Consider the following 22,020-nt stretch of genomic DNA (forward strand, 5'->3'; position numbering starts at 1 on the left):
TTGCTTTTCTATAAAACAAAACCTATTTGAGTTAATTTAATCACTGTTAAGTAAAACTTTAAGGGAATTTTAATTTCAATCTGAAAAATTAATGTACACTGGGCTTAGAAAATCCTATTTTATCACACAATTGTTTACACATACATACACACATCTTTAAAGAATACGCAAATGTAAATTAAGTCAAAACAATCTTCATTGGAATCTGTAATAGATCCAGTAGTTCGTAAAAGAAGGGATCATATTAAAAACTGTAGGTAAGTGTGATTAAAAAAAAATCATCTTGTGTTTTTATTAACTACTCAATTACCACCTCTGATTTGTTACTAATTGGAATACATTAGTTTTTGGCAATAATTTAAGTTATATCAGAAGCATAAAACAATGTATGAAACTAGGTACACAGTGTACTATTATATTATTTTTTATTTATTTATTTGTATTCCATTGAGCCTTCTTTTTGGTAGAAACCATAAGGCTATGGAGCATGTCATTTACATATTTACAGTTTACATATACATACAGTTTTACATGTACACAGTTTTAAATACACATACATACTTAGTTTTACATACATATAACTTTGAAGTAAAACAAATAGTTATAAAAATTTTTCAGAATATTTATTGTTAGAAATATATAGCAAAATAATAATCATGTTTGAACATTCTTGTTTACAGAACATTGATAACAAAAATTCTGTCAATATTGCTCGCTTAGAGCCACAAAGTGCCAGCTCCCCAAGCACCACAAAAAACGAAAATGTGTGGCAGTGGCTAATATCAAGGTCTCTTGATAATGGTTGGGGCAGAAAAACAGAAAACGATGCTTCACTGACATATTTCTACTACCGAAAATCTGAGCAGAACAATGCAGATTTGTTAATTAAAGTTGTTTGGGAATGTGACAGTGCTCAGCCAAGTTTGTACATTTGCAATTGTAAAATAAATATGAGGAGGTTAAATTTTAACTATGTCCATACTACAGACAGCATTTTGTTACTTCTCAGAAAGTTGGAAATAATAGAGTTTTACAAAGGGGTACATATCAAAGAAATAACCAGCATGAACTCACCTCAAGTGTCATTAAAAATATTAAGTAATGCAACAATATGCAATGGAATTTTGTTTAGTCCAAAATGTTGCTTTGTTTCAAATGAAGTTTTCCTACACTGCAAATGCTTCAAAACACGACTAATAAGTAAATCTAAAGTTCCACGAAGATGCTTTCTAACTAGAAATGTGAAGCGTTCGGTACTAAAAGAAAGATCTGCCATTACAATGATAAAACACTTACAAGGAAAAAACAAACAGCTTTCTACTACTGCTTTACAAGAGGCCATAAACAATTTGCCAGAAAAACAGCAAGAAGCTGTAAAACAGTGCTTTCATTCCTGTACGTTGCAGAAAAATTCTTTTAGTATGAAATGGATACTGGAATGTATTCTTATGCGATGTAAGAGCCCTTCTTTGTACAAGCATATTCAAGAACAAAAAATTCTTTTTGTTCCCACAGTACGCACTATCAACACACACATCCGAGGTATAAAGGCAGAATGTGGCATTTCAGATTATATTCTGCAGTGCATTAAATGTAAACTGTAATCCTTGCTTATAAGAAAAGACACTATTGAACATCATGGTGTACTGCCGTTTGACGAAATAAGTTTAACACAACATTTGGATTTAAATTCAGTGTCTGGTACAATCACAGGGTTAGTGGATGTAGGTTCTAATACAACAGACACACAGTTCTCTCAGTATGCTGACCATGGTTTGGTCCTATTCTTTCGGCCATTTATTTGTAACTGGGGCCACGTTGTTGGTCTGTATCTCACCAAAAATGCAGCCCCTGGCAATGTCCTTACAAATTTGGTTCTGGATGCTATTGCGAAACTAGATGCAGCTGGTCTGTTTGTAGACTGCGTAGTGTGTGATGGAGCAACAACAAACCGTTCAATGTGGAAAAAGTTTGGTATTGGCATAAAATATGAGAAGAACGTTTGTAATTCAGTTACCCACCCATGTAGTGACACAGGCGACAGAAAGTTATATTTCATTTCTGATGGTCCACACTTGTTTAAGTGCATAAGAAACAGATGGCTTAAATCACGTGTATTTAAGGTTAGTTTTCAAATGTAAAAAAAAAATTGCTGACATTTCAATATGATTATTTGATTGTTAAAATCTGTTACGGAATTTGTTTCATTTAAGATCGGGATGGAAGCAGCATGCATGAACCACTTGGAACTTCTATTGAAGTATGACAGTAAAGCGGCAGGCCTAAGAATGGCCCCAAATTTAACATATAAACATGTGCAGCCAAAAAATTTCCAGAAAATGAGTGTTACTCTCATGAAGCTGGTAACTAAAAATTGCTGTACAAATTATGTAATTTCCATAATGCAGTTATTCATAATAAAATTTCCACACATCAAAATTTAAGCGATAATGGTACTTGTCATTGTTTTCTTTACCGACTAACTACCAGAGGCACTAATGAATTTATGAACACAATTTTCTTTTGCTTCCAAGAGCATTTTTGGGAATGAAATGGGAAATATGGGCTCGGCCAATTTATTCACATCCTGTGCACACAACACATTAAAAATTATTTTGTAAATTAAATATATATACTTGTTTTATTAAATAAGTACACAAAAATAATTTTATAGACAGCTTCTATTCATAAACTGCACTTAATAAAGATTTTCCTGTATTGAAACATTAAAAATACTTAATGATTCTTTATTTCTTATGTAGACACTTCTTGGTTTCTTGGAGTATATTGACACGTGGGAATAATCCACCAAATATCAGCCAGAATTGTTTCTTTCACCATCAACAGCCTGTGGAATAAGAGTAATGATAACATCAATCATTGAGTTGTCACATACACTTAATTCTATTGGCTTTCGTTTCCTTCTCACATCAAAGGTCAACCAAAACATATTGGAGGTATGTATTATTTAAAAAAAACATTCATTGCTGATTTTTTAAAGCAAATAATAGCTAATTAACTAATCCTTATGTGATGTCTATAGGAAAAGTTCAATATTGCAATTGGAATTTAATTTTTTTGCCTTATAAAATTTTCAATAACTATTTTTGAGACCTCAGAAAAAAATGTTATGAAATGCAGGAAAGTAATCAGTGTTGAAAATGAAAAATAGGGACAAATTTATGGACATATCAATTGTAGCATTCCCTGCCTCTGAGCACCTGGTGACGACAGAGAGGGCAGGAGCAAGAGACACTACATGCCAAGGGACAAATTAATTCTAGTGCAGGCTTAGTAATACAAATACACATATTATTTCACTGATTTTTCCAGCACAATTTGATATATTTAAAAACAATCAGCTAGTAATTTTAAAACGTGATAGTTACAATTGCTTATATTACTTCTCTAAAACATGTGTTTTGACTTCAGTGAAATTCCATTGAAACATAAAAAATACAGCTTTGGTACTTCATTATAAAAGTTCACAATTTTAAAACATATTACATGGATATAGAATTATATGTTTCAATTAAGTGTGGTACTTTGCAATGAGATTTCAATTTAATAAACAAATAATTAAATTGAGGCCATCACTAACAGCATAATAAATAAGTAAATTAAATATAAAAAATCCAACTTAAAACCTTTACACATATCTACATGGTGTATTCTCCACTCTTATGAAGGCAACCATGTGGTTGAAAATTTGAATTATTTTGTTTGTCCCGTTTCCATTTTAATAACTAATAGTTCTGCAACATACACATAAAACTAACCTAACCAATCATTCACTCCATTTCACAGTAATTTTAATGTAGCTAACCTAACGTTTCTACACGTTAAAACAGTATACTACAATAACATAATTTTTAAAAAATATGTCAAGAATTTTGATACTGTGAAAATGGTTGGTTAGGTTATATTTAGTAAGCTGCGTTTAAAATACTTAAATAGTGGGTGTAGACAGTTGGTTAGGTTGGTTACATTACCAAAAAAAAAAAAAAATATAGTAAAATCGTTTAGTTAAGAACCGCCCCTTTAAACTACACATCCAATGGCATTGATCTAATTATTTAATTTTTTTAATTGAATATATTTTCCATCCTGCTTCACATAGTGCTTGAAGATTAAGCACAAAAGGAACAACCATTTACCTACCACATTTTATCCCTATTTCAAATTTCTAAACAAGCACAAATGCTGCAAGTAGATGGGTGCACCATACAAGCTCACTACACTCATAGTTTTGAAAACCAAATTTCACAGTGAAGCGATGAAAAGTTGAAAAAACAATTATTTTTCTCTTAAATATCATAGTAAATCACCAACGTTTTGTGTCCGTAAATTTTAAATTCGGACTTACTGTAACTGATAATGGAATATGGTATGTAAATTGTATTAGTGGCATGAATCAAAATTACGTTAAGCTTGGAAAGACTGTCGCATATCCCGAGAAATCAGTCGAATAATAACTAAGTGAAAGGTTGTTTATGTTATGCTTGCTATATTAACAAGTAAATCTGTGATTGAAGTACAAAGCTTACCTGCAGGTAAACTGAAGTAAGGTAAAGTGAGGTCATGACCTCAACTTCACTTTAGTTATTATTCGCCTAATTTCCATTAATCCGAGAATCAACAACGTTCACAAACTAAATAGTATAGATACTGTGATATCACACCGATAAAAACACAAACAAGCACATCTTTTTTCATCCAGACATAACTTACCTCAAATATTTGCTTACCTTCATATGCAGATTGCTCGCGGCGAAACATAAACGCAGTATAGCTTTTATTTACGTACCCAAAAGGCACAAAGTTGTGAAATTTACACGTTCTTAACGGAAGACTTGTTCAATATAATTCTTGCAAACAAAAAGCACATAACTAAATACCATACCGACTATTTTATTTGACTTCAATGCGGTTTTCTCACGTTCACCCTCATGGCAGTGTGTAAAATGTTACCCTTTCGCTACGCCAGCGCACCTAGCGGCAGAATTTTTCCCTGTGCCAAACTCGCCCATAAGAAAACCCGTTTTCTTCCTAACCTGTAGTAGAATTAACCTTAACAAAATCATCATAACGCCTAATGATATATTTCCACTGCAAGACACCTAGCGCTAGAGTTGAATAGCGGACGTCGAACGAACTATGGAGACAGTAAGTGGTCACTTTTATCTGGCGAGTGTCCAGACCTCCCCTTCTTAGACCGTGCTCACAATGAAGTTTCCGCCAATGCCAATGTGGAAACTATACTTCGTAACCTAATTGACCTAATTTATGAAATAATTCCCAAACTTATAAAAAATAAACACATCCAATTTAATACTGTATCGATGTCTGGAGATTAATGCATTTTAAACATTTAAATGAAAATTTAAATGATTATTATGTTGAGTTGTTCATAACAACAAAGCTTAAAATACCACCGCAGAACAACCAGCGCTACACGTCAGATGGTGGAGCGGAGCGGAACTACGGAGACATTAGGTGTGCCACTTTTGCATGCTGGCCAGGTTGGGGAGTGTCCAGACCTCCCCTTCTTAGACCGTGGTCTAGATTTAAGAGTGAGGGGAGTTAGTCATGGCGCCAATGCTGCGGACAGCCTAAGTTTCACCCCCATAGATCGACATGCCCTTCGGGCTGGTTCGTACATGTTCGGGTTTGTTTTTTATTTTTTTTAACTGTACGTTCAAAACAAACATTGCATTATTGATCAAAAAATTGTTGACCAATGTTATTTTATATTTTTTTAAGAGTAAAACAAATGTACACAAATATTTCCTTGTTACTAATTATGAGATTTTCAGGTAAGTTATTGAGCTATTTCTGTTTGATTTGTTAGGAAATTAGTTTTGTCCGTTTACAAGTTAACATTGCTTGTGTTATTCTTGGCAAGTAATCATTTCTTATATAAATTTTTGTACACTATAGGCTTATCTTTTTAAATTTTAGGTATCGTGTGGAGATTTCATCTTATGTTCATGAGCGCACAACGTATAAAATCATAAGAAATGTTTTCTGTTGGTGTGTAGCAGTTAACCGCATTTAAGTAAAAATATTTTAAAATAATTTTTACCAGAGCTGAATTACATTCAGGTGAGTGCACTTAATATAATTTGGGGTATTGCAGGAAAAATTATAAATTTCTAAAGTGTTTTTTCTTCCTGACATGTTTAAAATTATTATTCTCTATGAGGGTTGTTTGATACTGCAAGTAGTTTATCATGTTTAACATGTGGATAGGTTAGGATTATTTATTACAAATCTGTAATATTGAGATACTGCCCTTGGGTTATCAGGATTAAAAATACAGTGAAATTTGTTAGGTTAGTAACATTATACGTACAGTGATTCTAAGTACAGTGGAATTTACATTTGGTTAGCTTCGGATAGCGCCAATTAAAAATTCTGTAAAATCAATTGAACGGTTGGATGATACTAACTTAATCTAACCAACCAATATACATTTTACAGTGAATTTTTAATTTATCATCTCACGTTGCTGCTTTTTGTATGCAAAATAAACTTTGGACACTTTTTTTTAAACTTTAAATATGTACCTGTATTTACTCTGAAAAAAGTTTTTCTAAATTCAGACTGGGTTTTGAGAAATCACTGTTTATAGGTTACATTACATTACTTGTGCAGTAAAGGGCCTGTCACCATGTTGTTCTTTAATTGAGTTGCAGATCCTGTTTTTTTTTTTTATACACAAATTGTATATTTTTTATTTGGATATTGCAATGCAGAAACGTAAATTAACACATTAAAAAAGTTATGTGACTCCTTATTGTGCATTCCAAACCCAAGGCATCAGTCCTTGAGAGCGATATTTTTTAGCAGTTTATAGGTGCAAAATTCTGATTTTTTACGTGAGACAACACATAACCTGACATATAAAATAAATTTTCATTTTGTAACAAATGATTCCTTTTATATGTCAGGTTACGTGCTATTACAGGTAACTAATCTGTGCTTTGCGCCTCCATACTGCTATAAAAAATCCCTGTCAAGGGTTGGCGTTTTGGTTTGGATACACATTAGAGACTCGTAACTTTTTTAAAACTATTATTTATGTTTCATTAGGTTATAATATTCAAATAAAAAATATATACATTCTTATATATATGGAAAACCACAGGATCTGCAATGCAATTAGAGGGAAAAATGGCAACAGCTGCTTCACTGCATAAGCTATCTAGTGTGACCTGCAAAATGTGATTTCTTGAAAACCAGTAGGAATTAAGAAAAGCTGTTTACAGTTTTAATAGAGGAAGGTTTTTAGTGTCTGAAAAAGTATTTTTAGAATTTTATAATTTAATTTATGGATAAGCAGCAACAAAAGAAAATTACTTTTATTTTTAAATTTAGCTAACCAACCATTCACATGATTTTCCAAATTTTGTATTGTTTATACTTACCTGCTTGAACATTAAACTACTGTTAAACCATTTATTTAATTTTTTTAAAATATCTTTGGGAATTAGTGCAGTGTAATCGAAGACGTTTACTGTATTGATGATTGATTTACTTTATTGATGCGCAACAAAGTTGTATAATTGTTGGATTGGTTAAGCAAATTCAAGCATCAAGGGTACTGATCAATGGTTTTTAACATTATATTTACTTAATGAGTCCATTGGTAAAACGTTAAAACACTGGAATGGCTAAATTTCCATTGACTGCTTATGTTTTTTCCTCATGCTCACTTGAAAACAATTACAGGGTTTTACTGTAGTTCACAGTTGCAATACTTGGTTAGGTTAGTTACATAAGTGCTGTTAAATCACGAAAATGGTTAGGGAAAGGTAACTTCTTCATAACTACTGTAAAAATGGTGTAAGCAATTCTTTAGGTAAGTAGTACTAAGAATTACTATTTATAAAATTTTGTTTGTGCGGAAAAGTTGTTACTCTAGGAAATTTCTCAATCCATCTTTGTAGGAATATAAACTAATATTATTAGAAACAAAAAATACAATGTGTGGTATGTTTTAATTTTCTAACTCCCTCTGAACTCTGCAGTTATGCGGTTATCGATAATAATTGTAAATCATTGCAATATACATCTGACACATTTTGTAGTGATTTCACAACTGTACTATGAAGTAATGCCATAGACTACTGCAAAATAACATGCTGACATCTATTCTCGTGTATGCATTTTGTTGATACGACTAAAATATGAGCATATAGGATACATCATATAGAATCTTACAAATTTTGGTAACCTACCTACTAATACTCTCCCCGAAGACTTTGATTAGATACTTAAAAAAAAAGAACTGCTTATGTGACATGCATTACATGAAATGAATTCAACTTGTAAACATTTTGCTTGAGTCAAAGCCTAGATTTGCTTAAGCTGATAACAAGCAAATACATCACTCGAGGCCCTGAGAAACGTACTTCTAAAATTGTGTAGTTACTTGGATTGTTAAATACTTAGTTTTTCTGCTATAATGGGCACAAGAGCTTAATTTTACAACTCAATGTTGCTGAAGCATCAAATAGAATTATGTTTTGCATATAATTTTTTTTCACATAAATGAGTTTTTTGTCAAAAAGTATTTGGAAAAAAATATCTGTTTGAAAGGACAAAGAAAAATGTTAATTGTAGTACAGAAATGAGAATTTACCATAAGTATTTGTGAATGTATCAAAATTCTAACTAAAATGGTTTTGAAAGTAATTTATCATTCTGGTACGCATAACTTTTTTCTTTGATGCATTTATTTATCAGTTTCATTTCTCTTTAGTACAATATAAATCATTTAACTTTGATTTCTTTTTTGTTTCAGGCTTGTGGAGAACAGCTTTTTTTTATCTACTCTTTGGCTGGCCAATGTAAATAAGCAATGATTTCATGAATGCAGCGAGAGAGTTTATTTGATGTACCGTATTTTAAAATCACTGATAATATTTATTGGTGTATTTTAAAATCGCTGATAATATTTGTTTTGTGGCTGGAAGATGGTAACCATGGTGACTTGTGAATTTTTATGAAGGATTAATAAAAAGCAGTAAAAATTATTAATGGTTGTCACAAGGAATTTTTTTTCAATAATCAATCAATCATCTACACTCTACAGTAACAATTTTCCTTAACTCAAATAATATTTCAATACATATCTTATAAAGTATTAATATATGTACAATACAGACCAATTTTGAGCTATTCTGATATCAGTATATTAGTTATTATGAACATATACTACCAGAACTACCATTTGCATATAGTGCACATACATACATAACACTAGCCAACAACCATAAAAAAAACACCACTATATACACTTACATAAAAAAAAACAAATCATAGACAAGTACAGATTATTCACTATTATATTCTAGAGCCAATTCCAATAAGTGTGAGGGCGTACCGGTGTTACGATTTGAATTATTGGTGTAAATAGTAGGCGCCACCACGTGAGTGGGCACGTGGACCCGGCTAGATGCTCTTACTCAGGGCGTTACGTGGCCCGTGTGCGGTGAGATATTAGCCCTCCTGATACCTAATTCAGCACCTGTCCCTACCCGAGCCCGCTCTCAGCGTCGGGCACGCTTATACTTAACCGTAGTGGGCTCTTAGGGCGTCCCACACGCCGCTGACTGGGTTAAGGACCCACAGGGCCCCCTACGAACACAAAGACACGTGATTCAATTAAGTTGGTTTTATTTACTTACACGTTACACACCCTCATACAATCCTTCCGTGATACTGTTAAAAAAAACGCCCGAGGCACGAATTGGTTTAGTTGAGGAGGCAGACCACACACGTGGTTGCCTCAAGCCTTTACTTAGAACACAGGTGGTTAAAAACTCCGGAGAGTATATAAATCACTAATTAAACAGCCCCACCGACCGAGAGAGGCCCCGAGGATGAAGAGAAAACTATTTGAATAAATCAACTGAACAGAACTACTTATCGGTGAGACAACGGTGATGTCCTCGGGGTGTCTGCAGAGACGTCCGCTCTCGGTCGGCTGTACAAGAAGACGGGTGAGACAAGGGCTTGCGGCAGGAAACATGGTACTCTTTATAAAATTACCAGATACACATCCATGACCAGACCGTCTGTAATAATTACTTATGTGATAAAATATAGTTTGAATAAAGTTATGTGTTGGTTCCGTCGTCGCCCGCTAGGGAGCGTTCGTGGCTGTGCTTGCACGTACTTTATTACAAAAATATAACATATTAATAAAACAAAAGGCACTCATTTACTGAATCGTCGTGACATTATTTTAGGGGCGAAAAGAAAAGATTACAATAATATTAATTATAAATACTTAGGTGTGCGGCGCACTGCAGCTAAGCGCCCTCTTGCCGGGCTACCAACACACACACGCACTCGCTGGCGGGAGGTTTGAATATGAACAGAGGATGGAGGTGTTTGGGCGGTGGCATTTCGGATTTGAAAGGGGGCCGCAGGCCCGGACGACGTCAAGTGTATTATCAACAAAAGAAAATAATTTTTTTTAAATAAAAATATTTCGATATGAAGGAAAATCTGTATTCTGAAGTTCTTGTATATGTTTGGTATCAATCAATGTAAATTAATCAATCTTTGATAATAAAAAAATCCCAAAATAGATTAATAAATAAAAAAAATTATTGCCAACCAGCTCTGGGTTTTGCATGAGGGTTCAACTTCTCTGACTTCTGAGATTACAGACAAGATTTTAATTAATAATACTATTGGCTTCATTACTAGATTATCTTTCAACCTATAATTTATTATTTGAATCCGTTCATTGAACTCAAATATTTGCAGCAATTTGTTTAAATGTTCATGAACTTGGATTATTTAACATACAAATGTAGGTAGGCTTACTAGACCTTTAATGCTAGAAGATTGTAATCACATAGGCCTAATTTCACATTTACAACTAAGTCTTGGAGCTGATTTACATTAATATTTGTGCTAGACTGTAATTCTTAAAATTTTATTTTCTGCAATGTTCCAAAGAGCATTGCTCTATTTTGGAACAAAACAATTTAATCTGACAGTTTGTTACAACACTATTCTTCATAAAACAATGCACATTAGCCTGTTAAATAAAAATTATATCTAACATAACAACTACAAACTGCACATTTGCACTTAAAATATTCATCAAACTGTTAGGGAAAGAGATTAAACATAACATTTTGAGGGCTGATCGCGCATTGCCGGTGATTTCGAGATGTTAACTATGGGCGCCACCACGTGGAAGGGCACGTGGACCCGGCGGAGTCTCTCACTCAGGGCGTGACGTAGCCCAAGTGGGGACGAGTTACCAGCCCTTTCTATCCTAGCTACCCAGACCTGGCCCGCTCTAGGCGTCGGGCACGCCACACTCCTAGACTCACTCACCACGTGATTAAATAAGTACTCACTTTATATTTATTCTCCAGATTTAATTTCACTAACACGTCTCTCTACACGCCCGTTACACGTTACACATTACACGGTTAAAAAGCCTGAGGCACGAATCGGTTTAGGTGAAGGCATGGTCCACACACGTGGCCATGCTGCAAAGTATACTTATTACACGGTGATGAAAAAACTCGACTGAGACAATTAATTAATTAAACAGCCCGCTGGCCGAGAGCTGCCCCGAGGATGACGAGCGAAAGAGATTCAGAAATACTTAACGAGACAGAATTACTTGGTCAGTGCAGAACAAAGGTTGAAGTCCCCGGGGTGCTGGCGCGTCTGCTCTCGGTCAGTGATGAAGATCGACTGGGCTGAGCTCATCGCTCGCAGGTGGCAACATGGCGCCCTTCGCGCCAACACAATTACCGTTACTATATTCTACGACTCCGTGCCCCGGCGAAAGTTGAGTAAATTACAGATAAACATTAAAAATATATAAAAATTACTGACAATGGAAAGTTTGTTACTATTTACTTATTTAATGATAATTCATATAAAAGCATTCCTATCCTCGTCCAAGTCCGTGCCTGTTCGGGTCCGCCCGGGCAACGTCTATAGTTATTTAAGGTAACTTATTTAAATTAAAGAAACACAAGTAAACTACACAGCACTGGGGCGAAGATGGATGAAAACAAAAAGGGTTTACAAATAATATTAAAACGTAGCAAATTAGGGGTGCGGCGCACTGCAGCTAAGCGCCCTCTTGCCGGGCTAGACACACACGCACACACGCACGCACGAGCGGGAGGTTTGAATATAGATGGTGGTTGGGCGGTGTCGTATCGGGCTCAAAGGGGCCGCAGGCCCGGACGACGTCAATTGCCCCCTCCGAAAGTAGGCCGATATGACAGCGCCGTTTGACAGATGGTTGGGGGGCGTTGCCTGTGGTGTTTACGTCGCGCACTCCCACGTGGCAATGTTGATGTTTATGTTTGTGCGGGCAGGTGGCAATGTTGACATGACGGACGGACAAGCAATGTTTACACGATGGAAGGGCGAGCAATGTTTACATGATGGCGGCGAGCAATGTTTACAAAATGACAGTTGAGCAATATTTACACTATGGAGGACGATACACACGGACAGAATGGGCGCTGGCTGACTAACCTTGTGGGTGGTGACCCACCAGTTGTCCCGAGCCCCAAATCTGCGTCAGCTGCGGCTGCGGCGGCTGCTGCGTGTGATAGCGTGGCGGTGGCCAGGGCGCCGGCCGGCAGGGGCGGCGGCGGCCAAGGTCAGGCGGCTCGTGGCAGGCGGGCAGCAAGCGCGGGCGGCGCTCGGCACGACCCGGCTCAGCCTCGCCGACAGGCGGGCGCTTCGCGGCCCGTCGTGACAGACGGGTGACAGGTGTCGAAGTCCGGGTGACGGTCACGTTCGGCGGTGGGACGGTCGGGCGTCCCGGCGTCGTGGCGTCGACCTGCATCGCGACAGGCGGATGTAGGGAGCTCAGGCGACTCTTCACGGTGCGGCGTCCCAATGTTGCCAACTTGCGACATTTGGGTGGCGTCTCGTGCGGCAGGGCACTTGACCGGTGTTCCGGTACTGCGGCGATCGGCGTCGGAATCGGGCGTCGTGGCGCCTCGGTCGATTCTGGCGTCGTGTCAGGTGGGCATGTAGGCGGCGTCAGCGTCGGCGTCGCGCGCGTCCGTCTCTTTCGGTCCGGTTCATCCGTCTGTGCCTCGAAGCCAGGCGGGCACAGAGGAGCAAATCCAGGTGGCGGGGCGGCGCTCAGGCGTCTCGGCGTCATGGCCCTGGACATCGTGTCGCAAAGCGTCCTGTTTGCGACTGCGCACTCTGGTAGCGGTGACGACGGCCGGATGACGTCGAAGCCAGGTGGTGGCGACAAGGTGACACGAAGCGTCGGCGTCGAGTCTGGTGGCGTCCGTGGCGAGTCGTGTGGCGGAGACGATGCGGGTTTCGCCGGAAATGACCTTGGTGGCGTCGGGACGGCGGTTCGGTGCGGTGGCGAGGTCATTCCGGCGTCGGGAGGTGTCTCCGACACGAGGCGGGTGCTGGACGGCGTGGCAGACTGCGGTGGGACGGTCGTTGTCGGGCGTCGCTCGGTTGGCTTCGGCGAGTCAAGCGTCATCATAGTCGGGATGAGTGGCGTCAGGTCGGCGAAACGAGGTCTTGCTGGCGATGATGCGTTTGGACCAGCGTCGGGAGACGTCAGGTCGACGAGAGGTGCCGAGGTTGGCGGCTCCAGGACAGGAGGTGGCGGAAGCGGAATTGTCGGCGTCGGGACGGCGAGCGTCGGCGTCGGGATAAGTGGCGTCGGGTCGACGAAACGCAGTGTGGCAGGCGGCGGCGGGATCGGACTTGTGTCGGGAGACGTCAAGTCGATGAGCGTCGGCACGGCGGGCGTCGGGACGGCGGCCGTCGGCGTCGGGACGACGGGCGTGGGCGTCAGGACGACGGGCGTCTTTGTCAGAGCGGTAGGCGTCGGTAACGTAACACGTGGCGGTGCGGGTGACGTCAGGACGTACCTTCGTGGTGCTGGGGTCGGCGTCGTGCGTGAGGAGTCGGCTTGGTGCGGCGGTGACGTTCCGGCAACGGGCGGCGTCCTTGGCACGGGCTGCGTCGGCGAGTCGAGCAGCGTCTTTTCCGGCGTGGTTGGCGTCGGCGTGAGCGGAGTCGTTTTCGGCGTGGTTGGCGTCGGCGTGAGCGGCGTCTTTTTCGGCGTGAGTGGTGTCGGCGTGATCGGAGTCGGTGTCGGCGTGAGCGGCGTCGGCGTTTCGGGAAGCGTCGAGGCGTGTCGTGGAGGATTTTCCAGCGTCTCTGCCACGTACTGCGCCTGGGTGGCTAGGTAGGCAGTGCACCGTGCGCACGTGAAGGTAAAAAACTTGCGCAGTACGGTCCATTCACGTTCGCCGATACAGCCACGATGCCACAGGCCGGCACATTCCTGGCAGCGGTATCCCTCGCTACTACCTCCGGGACACGACCTAGCTCCACATTTCGTCACGCCGTGTATGCGGTACTCCGTACAGTAGCCACACTCGTATCCGGCGGCGGTCCTGCCATGCAAGTCCCAACTCGGGCGGGGAAAGTAACACCCGATACACTCGTCCGGATACGGATACATGTCTACGCACGTGGTACTCTGCACACGAACAGTCCTCACGAACACATCAGCACTGTGTTACTTACTGCGCTCGGAGTCCGTTGTTTGTGCGCGGATTCCTGGAAGCGTGCGCTTGGCTGATCACGTGGCTGGCGCGCCAGAGTCCCGCTATGCGCTCCGCGCGAACAATAGTTCCAGCGCGAACTTTAGTTCCGCGCGCTCCGCGTAACAACCGCCTATCTCACACGCTCGTACAGGTCTGGTTTTCGCGGAAGATGTAACTCGCCCCACGTTCTTGGGCGCCATTTGAGGACTGATCGCGCATTGCCGGTGATTTCGAGATGTTAACTATGGGCGCCACCACGTGGAAGGGCACGTGGACCCGGCGGAGTCTCTCACTCAGGGCGTGACGTAGCCCAAGTGGGGACGAGTTACCAGCCCTTTCTATCCTAGCTACCCAGACCTGGCCCGCTCTAGGCGTCGGGCACGCCACACTCCTAGACTCACTCACCACGTGATTAAATAAGTACTCACTTTATATTTATTCTCCAGATTTAATTTCACTAACACGTCTCTCTACACGCCCGTTACACGTTACACATTACACGGTTAAAAAGCCTGAGGCACGAATCGGTTTAGGTGAAGGCATGGTCCACACACGTGGCCATGCTGCAAAGTATACTTATTACACGGTGATGAAAAAACTCGACTGAGACAATTAATTAATTAAACAGCCCGCTGGCCGAGAGCTGCCCCGAGGATGACGAGCGAAAGAGATTCAGAAATACTTAACGAGACAGAATTACTTGGTCAGTGCAGAACAAAGGTTGAAGTCCCCGGGGTGCTGGCGCGTCTGCTCTCGGTCAGTGATGAAGATCGACTGGGCTGAGCTCATCGCTCGCAGGTGGCAACATGGCGCCCTTCGCGCCAACACAATTACCGTTACTATATTCTACGACTCCGTGCCCCGGCGAAAGTTGAGTAAATTACAGATAAACATTAAAAATATATAAAAATTACTGACAATGGAAAGTTTGTTACTATTTACTTATTTAATGATAATTCATATAAAAGCATTCCTATCCTCGTCCAAGTCCGTGCCTGTTCGGGTCCGCCCGGGCAACGTCTATAGTTATTTAAGGTAACTTATTTAAATTAAAGAAACACAAGTAAACTACACAGCACTGGGGCGAAGATGGATGAAAACAAAAAGGGTTTACAAATAATATTAAAACGTAGCAAATTAGGGGTGCGGCGCACTGCAGCTAAGCGCCCTCTTGCCGGGCTAGACACACACGCACACACGCACGCACGAGCGGGAGGTTTGAATATAGATGGTGGTTGGGCGGTGTCGTATCGGGCTCAAAGGGGCCGCAGGCCCGGACGACGTCAATTTAACTCTTAAATCGTCATACTTCATTTTAGTTATCACACTTACCTATGCTTGTATGTGAACGGGATCAGATATTAGCACTGCAAATGCACATTTAACACTAATAATTATATCAAGCACAAATGATATCAGTAACATCATACTTCATTTTTGGTGTTGCAGTAAGCTTCCGTAAATGTTTCTTTTTCTCATACATCAGAAAACTTTTCTTGAATTTAAACATTACAATAAATTTTTAAATAATGATTTGTTACATAGCAAACCTTCCAAATATGATTTACTTCTAATTTTTGGATAAACGCCATTGAAGTTTTGCATTGTTTGCCATGGAAAACTATGGAAATAAATAAACAAATAAATAATTAAAAATATAACGACACAAATGAATCAGCTGTAGTTGAACATACAGAACCAGCGAGGGGAATAAAAATATGATAAAATATAATATGTTCACTAAAGATATGCAATGAATGGAGGATGCCCTACATTAATAATAATTAGTAACAGAGAACAAAGCAAATTTGTAGAAAAGAGACTTTTAACAGTAGTAGAATAATAAAATTCCGAAAAGGGCTGTTTCAAAAATTGCAAACATTCCTACACATAAGAAGCCCTTAATTTCAAAGACTTCATTCAGTATACTAATCATTACCTGCAGCTCATGATCTGTAAAGGTAAGGTAATTAAATTAATGGGGGAAAAGGTAAAAAGCATTTGGTTTGTGGTCTTATAAATGTGGTCATTAGAGGCAAACATTAGGTCTCTGTGTTTAAGTGCTCACTTTTCTTTCACCAAAGTGATCTGGGTTTGATTCTCAGCAGGGTCATTAATGGATCTTTTGATAGTGGGGGACATAGCAAACATTGCAGTGGTTAGTTGGTTTTCTCAGAGTTCTTACGTTACTTCACCCATACATTCTGTCATATCATTAGCATTTTATAGCCCTTCATTTTTTTGTAATGATCTAGAGGTCACCAAGCTGAAAGCTCAATTCATTTCCTTCATTGACAGATATAAGGGTTGAGGATTTGAACCAAGCAAGATCAACATTTTAATGTTGCCTGCTTCGTCTTCTATAGAAAATTAAATCTAATATTTTGAATTGCTCCTGTGCTGCACTACTTCTGAGAACAAGTTACCTGCACTTTTTAAGGCATCAAATAAATTGTTATAACCGGTTTCACTGTCTACATATCCCGGAATAGTGTTATATTTATCAATTTTGGTACAATTTTGCAATTTATCTCTTGCTAGCTCAAAAAACGATGTCATTGTTCACGTTCAAAAGCTGTAGCCCGCGCTTTTCTACTACCGAAGTTACCCGATCGAGGAACGTACTTCGGAACTGTTCGGGCATGTCGATCTAAGCGGGTGAACCTAAGGCTGTCCGTAAATCTAGGCTACGCGTATTAATATTTTTGTTGTCAACCAGCTGGTTTTGAAATTACGTAGACAGATAGTTGCTGTATTATTTTTCATTACGTCATTAATGACAAAAACAGTACGTACAGTACAGCGAAGTAAATAAAAGCTGGTGAAGAATAATATGTTGTTAATATGAAGATGAGTTCGTTTTTATATGGAGTTTTCAGCAAATCAGCTGCTTGTCTTTTTCTCTTTGTTGGATTTTTGTGCCACAGGTTTGAATATTGAAATATTGTATTATTATTTGTTTTGTTAAATAGGATCAAGTTCAATGTGTGAGAGAGATTGCTTTGTATATGAATTTAATAACGGAAATAAAGAAAATCGGTAAATATGGTTTTCACACATTACAACGTCCTTTATTTTACTCCGTAGGGATGGTTTCGTAATTCCTACTAGTTTGTGAAAAAATTAAAATATCTTACCATACAATAGGTACCTGTGCTTTTACGCTCCAGCACCATTCATTGTTTATCCGCGATATATAGGAATATAATTATGTGTTCCATATACTAGAGACGTTTCTTAATTTACCCTGAAAGGAAAGGTTTCTCCTTCTGGTTTGTGGAAAAAATAACAGTTCACAGCTTGTAATACAATACCTATGTATTCACGCAATCGCCGACATTTATTGTTTACCCGTGTGTTTTTTAAACATTTTTTTGAAGAAATTTAGTCAATGTAGGTGGTGTTGTAATAATGAAATTCGATTAATCAACTACTATAGTGCAATTGTAAGGAATTTTTAATGTTTATATTTCATGTTTGTTGTTTTATTATGCTGGAGTCACAATGCCCCGACGGGTCAGACACGACAGGCCCGACAAACTGTCGTGCAGCATCTCAGCACAGAGGAGATATATACTCTGTGATCTCAGCACGACAGATTTAAAAGCGTAGAGTCACAATACCACGACAAAAATAACCCGACGATTTTCAATTTGGCTTTCGGCAAATCGTGCCAAGCTAAATACTTCAATTAAAATGCATTATAGAAAGCGCTAAAAACAAAGTAGGCTCATTTATCATTGACAGTTGAAGTGCAAAAAAAAAACATTTAGTCGTCTGCGATACGAAGTAAGGTTAATTTGATTTGTAAAACAAAGAGTAGTTACAAGGAAACAAGATAAAGATATGTCAGTGAGGGACAGAAAAATACTCCAGATGTTAGCTGTGCGAAGAATTAAAAAGAAACGGAAAATTTAAAAGATGGTTTCTAAAATAACGTGTTTAACAATAAACACGATGATATCTGTTTATGTTTATACAAACAGACTAAGGCAAGCTACAAATTTTTCAATTCACCCACACGTAAAACGAAAATTCACTTTTCAGCAAAAAGTACCAAGTAGGTAAATATTTTTGAAATTTAGTTCTGTGCTGTTTCCTTTCCGTTGCCATTTTCTTTTCTGTCGGGCCCCGACACGACGAAATTAGAAATAGAATCTATTCCTTGCGGGCCGCCGGGCTGACGTCACAGCGGGCTTGTATTTCATTGGCTATTGAACTTGTCGGGCCTGTCGTGTCGGGGCCGTCGGGGCATTGTGACTCCAGCATTAGAATAAGTATGAGTATTACAAAATGTTTGTTTTGTTACATTGCATTTAAAGTATGTAGGCCCTACTTTTTTGAGCTACATTGTAACAAACAAGTCTAATGGGAGCCAAAAATTTGAACTTGATTGTTAATGTCGTTCATTTTCTGTGAGGAATAAGTTTATCGCTGGAACCTGAATGCTTGATCCTGATGGCATGATCCTGTTGGCTTGATCCTAAATAAGAAAGAATTATGATTGTAGGTGGAAAAAAATCCTTTTTATTTGACTTACAATCATAATTCAGTATTATATGAAAATATTTTTTTTATGTAGGTACAGGATCTTCCGACGTACTGAATTTAAACAGCTATGTACCACAGGATCAAACCCACAGGATCCAGGAATAAACTTCAATATGTATGAAACGGAAGGATTGGCATAGTTTTATTTCTACATATATTTGGCTACAGTTGTGCTAAACATAGAGATACACGATCGTGGGTAAACAATGACTGGCGGCAGCAGTGTGAAAACAGCGGTATTGTAATGTAATCTTTAAACTGTTCTTTTTCACGAACCAGTTGGAATTAAGACCATGATATCAGGGTAAATTTAGTGACGTCTTTAGTTTTTGATAAACATATGATAAACTTTTTTATTTACTTTTAGTTCCATCAAGTTGTGACGTTTGATGCTGATATAGCAATGAAAGCTATAAACTATTATTTTTCACAAACTATTAGAAATTAAAAACCATTCCTTCAGGGTAAATTTATGGACGCGTGTAGTGTGAATTTAGGGATGTGTGTAGTGTGTTAAATCCATATTTGAATTTTTTTTTTGTTCAAAAAACCGCGACATCCGATAATTACTTTAGAGTTATTCCATATCAAATCAACCAATGAAAAATTAATTTAGAAACTTCATGTTTCAGATTTATATGATTTTTTGTATTTTTATAATAAGAACTTAATAGGTACATTATAAATACATTTTTTTAAAATTTATATCTTGAGTAGTTTTTTCGTATTAAATTTTTGAAAAATGCCAAACTAGTCAATTTTAGCAATGTTTTGGATCACACAAATATCTGTATATTTCCAATGAATGGTGCTTTAAGGCTGTTAGACAGCTCATTTTAAATGTCATTAAATGGGTTTCAATTTGATATGTAACTTGACCAACTTCAGAAAAAAAATTTTTTAATTGTTTTCAAAATTTTTAACATTGAATTTCTAAAAAAACACCATCTTCAATTTTTTTTTTAAAAAAAAGTATGTTATTCCTACATATATATGGGATGCTGAGAAACATAGTGGTGTAAGTCAATCATGGTACATTTTTCCGAAATTAAGGTTTTGCATTATGTATTAGAGTCATTCCATATCAAATCAACCAAAGAAAAATTAATTTAGAAACTTCATGTTTCAGATTTATATGATTTTTTGTATATTGGTAATATCAACTAAATACATTATAAATATATTTTTTCTAAAAAAAAATTTTGAGTAGTTTTTTTTTGTATAAATTTTTGAAAATTGCAAAAATAGCCATTTTTAGCAATGTTTTGGATCACTCAAATACTTGTAGGTTTCCAACTAATGGTGCTAGAAGGCTGTTTGACAGCTCATTTTAAAGGTAATTGAATGGGCTTCAAATTGATTTGTAACATGACCAACTGTGGAAAAAAAGATAATTTTTATTTGTTTTCAAAATTTTTAATATTGAATTTCTAAAAAACACCATTTTCGATTTTTTTTTAAAAAAAGTATGTTATTCCTACATATATTGGTTAGATTTGTGCCAAATTTCAAGGTGGAGAATCAATGGGATCATGAGTAAATAAAAATGAGAAGTTTAGTAGATGCTTAAGGGGGCATGGTAGATGAATAAATGCTTTAAGCGTCAGTTGGACGTTATTGGTTTTTGGAAGACAACATTGATAAACTGCAAAACAAAATCCTACATAATGTTATTTGCCAACTTTATTAGCAGACGTCCTAAAAAGACATTTCTCGAGCGTTGTTTCTTCCGCAGCAATTAAATGTTCGAAATTACCAAGGCAGAAGTTTTGGCTTCAAGTAATCTTCAGTTTTTAATTAATGCATTTAGCTCTGGTTTAGATACCATGCCGCCTTAAGAAATAGTTGCAGCAAGGAAGAGTAGCATAATTTTACATAAAATTTTGACTTAGTAACTTCATTATTATCATTATTTTTTGCCAATATACATGCAAGCCACCAAAAGTTATCGTATTTCACAGTAACATGTTTTGTCAGTTATCACTTAGGCTACATCCTTTCAGCAAGATCATGTGCTTTTAACTTAGGCTACATCTGTTCAGCAAGATCACGTGCTTTGTATTATCATATTGATCAAATGTTTAATCAAAGAACACTGGATGAATGTAAGGTAAGATTTGTTATCCGTGTTTTATAATTTGTAAAAAAATTTTGTCTATAAAAATAAAATTTGAATACTTTACTAAGTCAAAATTTTATGTAAAATTATGCTACTCTTCCTTGCTGCAACTATTTCTTAAGGCGGCATGGTATCTAAACCAGAGCTAAATGCATTAATTAAAAACTGAAGATTACTTGAAGCCAAAACTTCTGCCTTGGTAATTTCGAACATTTAATTGCTGCGGAAGAAACAACGCTCGAGAATTGTCTTTTTAGGACGTCTGCTAATAAAGTTGGCAAATAACATTATGTAGGATTTTGTTTTGCAGTTTATCAATGTTGTCTTCCAAAAACCAATAACGTCCAACTGACGCTTAAAGCATTTATTCATCTACCATGCCCCCTTAAGCATCTACTAAACTTCTCATTTTTATTTACTCATGATCCCATTGATTCTCCACCTTGAAATTTGGCACAAATCTTACCAATATATGTAGGAATAACATACTTTTTTTAAAAAAAAAAATCGAAAATGGTGTTTTTTAGAAATTCAATATTAAAAATTTTGAAAACAAATAAAATTTACCTTTTTTTTCCAAAGTTGGTCATGTTATAAATCAATTTGAAGCCCATTCAATGACCTTTAAAATGAGCTGTCAAACAGCCTTCTAGCACCATTAGTTGGAAACCTACAAGTATTTGAGTGATCCAAAACATTGCTAAAAATGGCTATTTTTGCAATTTTCAAAAATTTATACAAAAAAAACTA

The 22,020-nt window shown here is 37.8% G+C and overlaps 1 protein-coding gene across 2 annotated transcripts in view; it reads left to right on the forward strand.

Moving 5' to 3' along the window:
* Window positions 1-17,242: 17,242 nt before the first annotated feature.
* Window positions 17,243-22,020, forward strand: part of LOC134531547 (ribonuclease Oy) — a 56,082-nt gene continuing 51,304 nt past the window's right edge. The window contains exon 1 of one of the 2 annotated variants that reach the window (XM_063367238.1): window positions 17,243-17,527. In XM_063367238.1, coding sequence (XP_063223308.1) covers window positions 17,445-17,527 — 83 coding nt within the window. In that variant the 5' untranslated portion in view covers window positions 17,243-17,444. The remainder of the gene's footprint in view (window positions 17,528-22,020) is intronic. The other variant, XM_063367239.1, reaches the window with a different exon arrangement.

Source organism: Bacillus rossius, chromosome 5 (assembly GCF_032445375.1).
Source record: "Bacillus rossius redtenbacheri isolate Brsri chromosome 5, Brsri_v3, whole genome shotgun sequence".
NCBI classification, from domain to species: Eukaryota; Metazoa; Arthropoda; class Insecta; order Phasmatodea; family Bacillidae; genus Bacillus; species Bacillus rossius.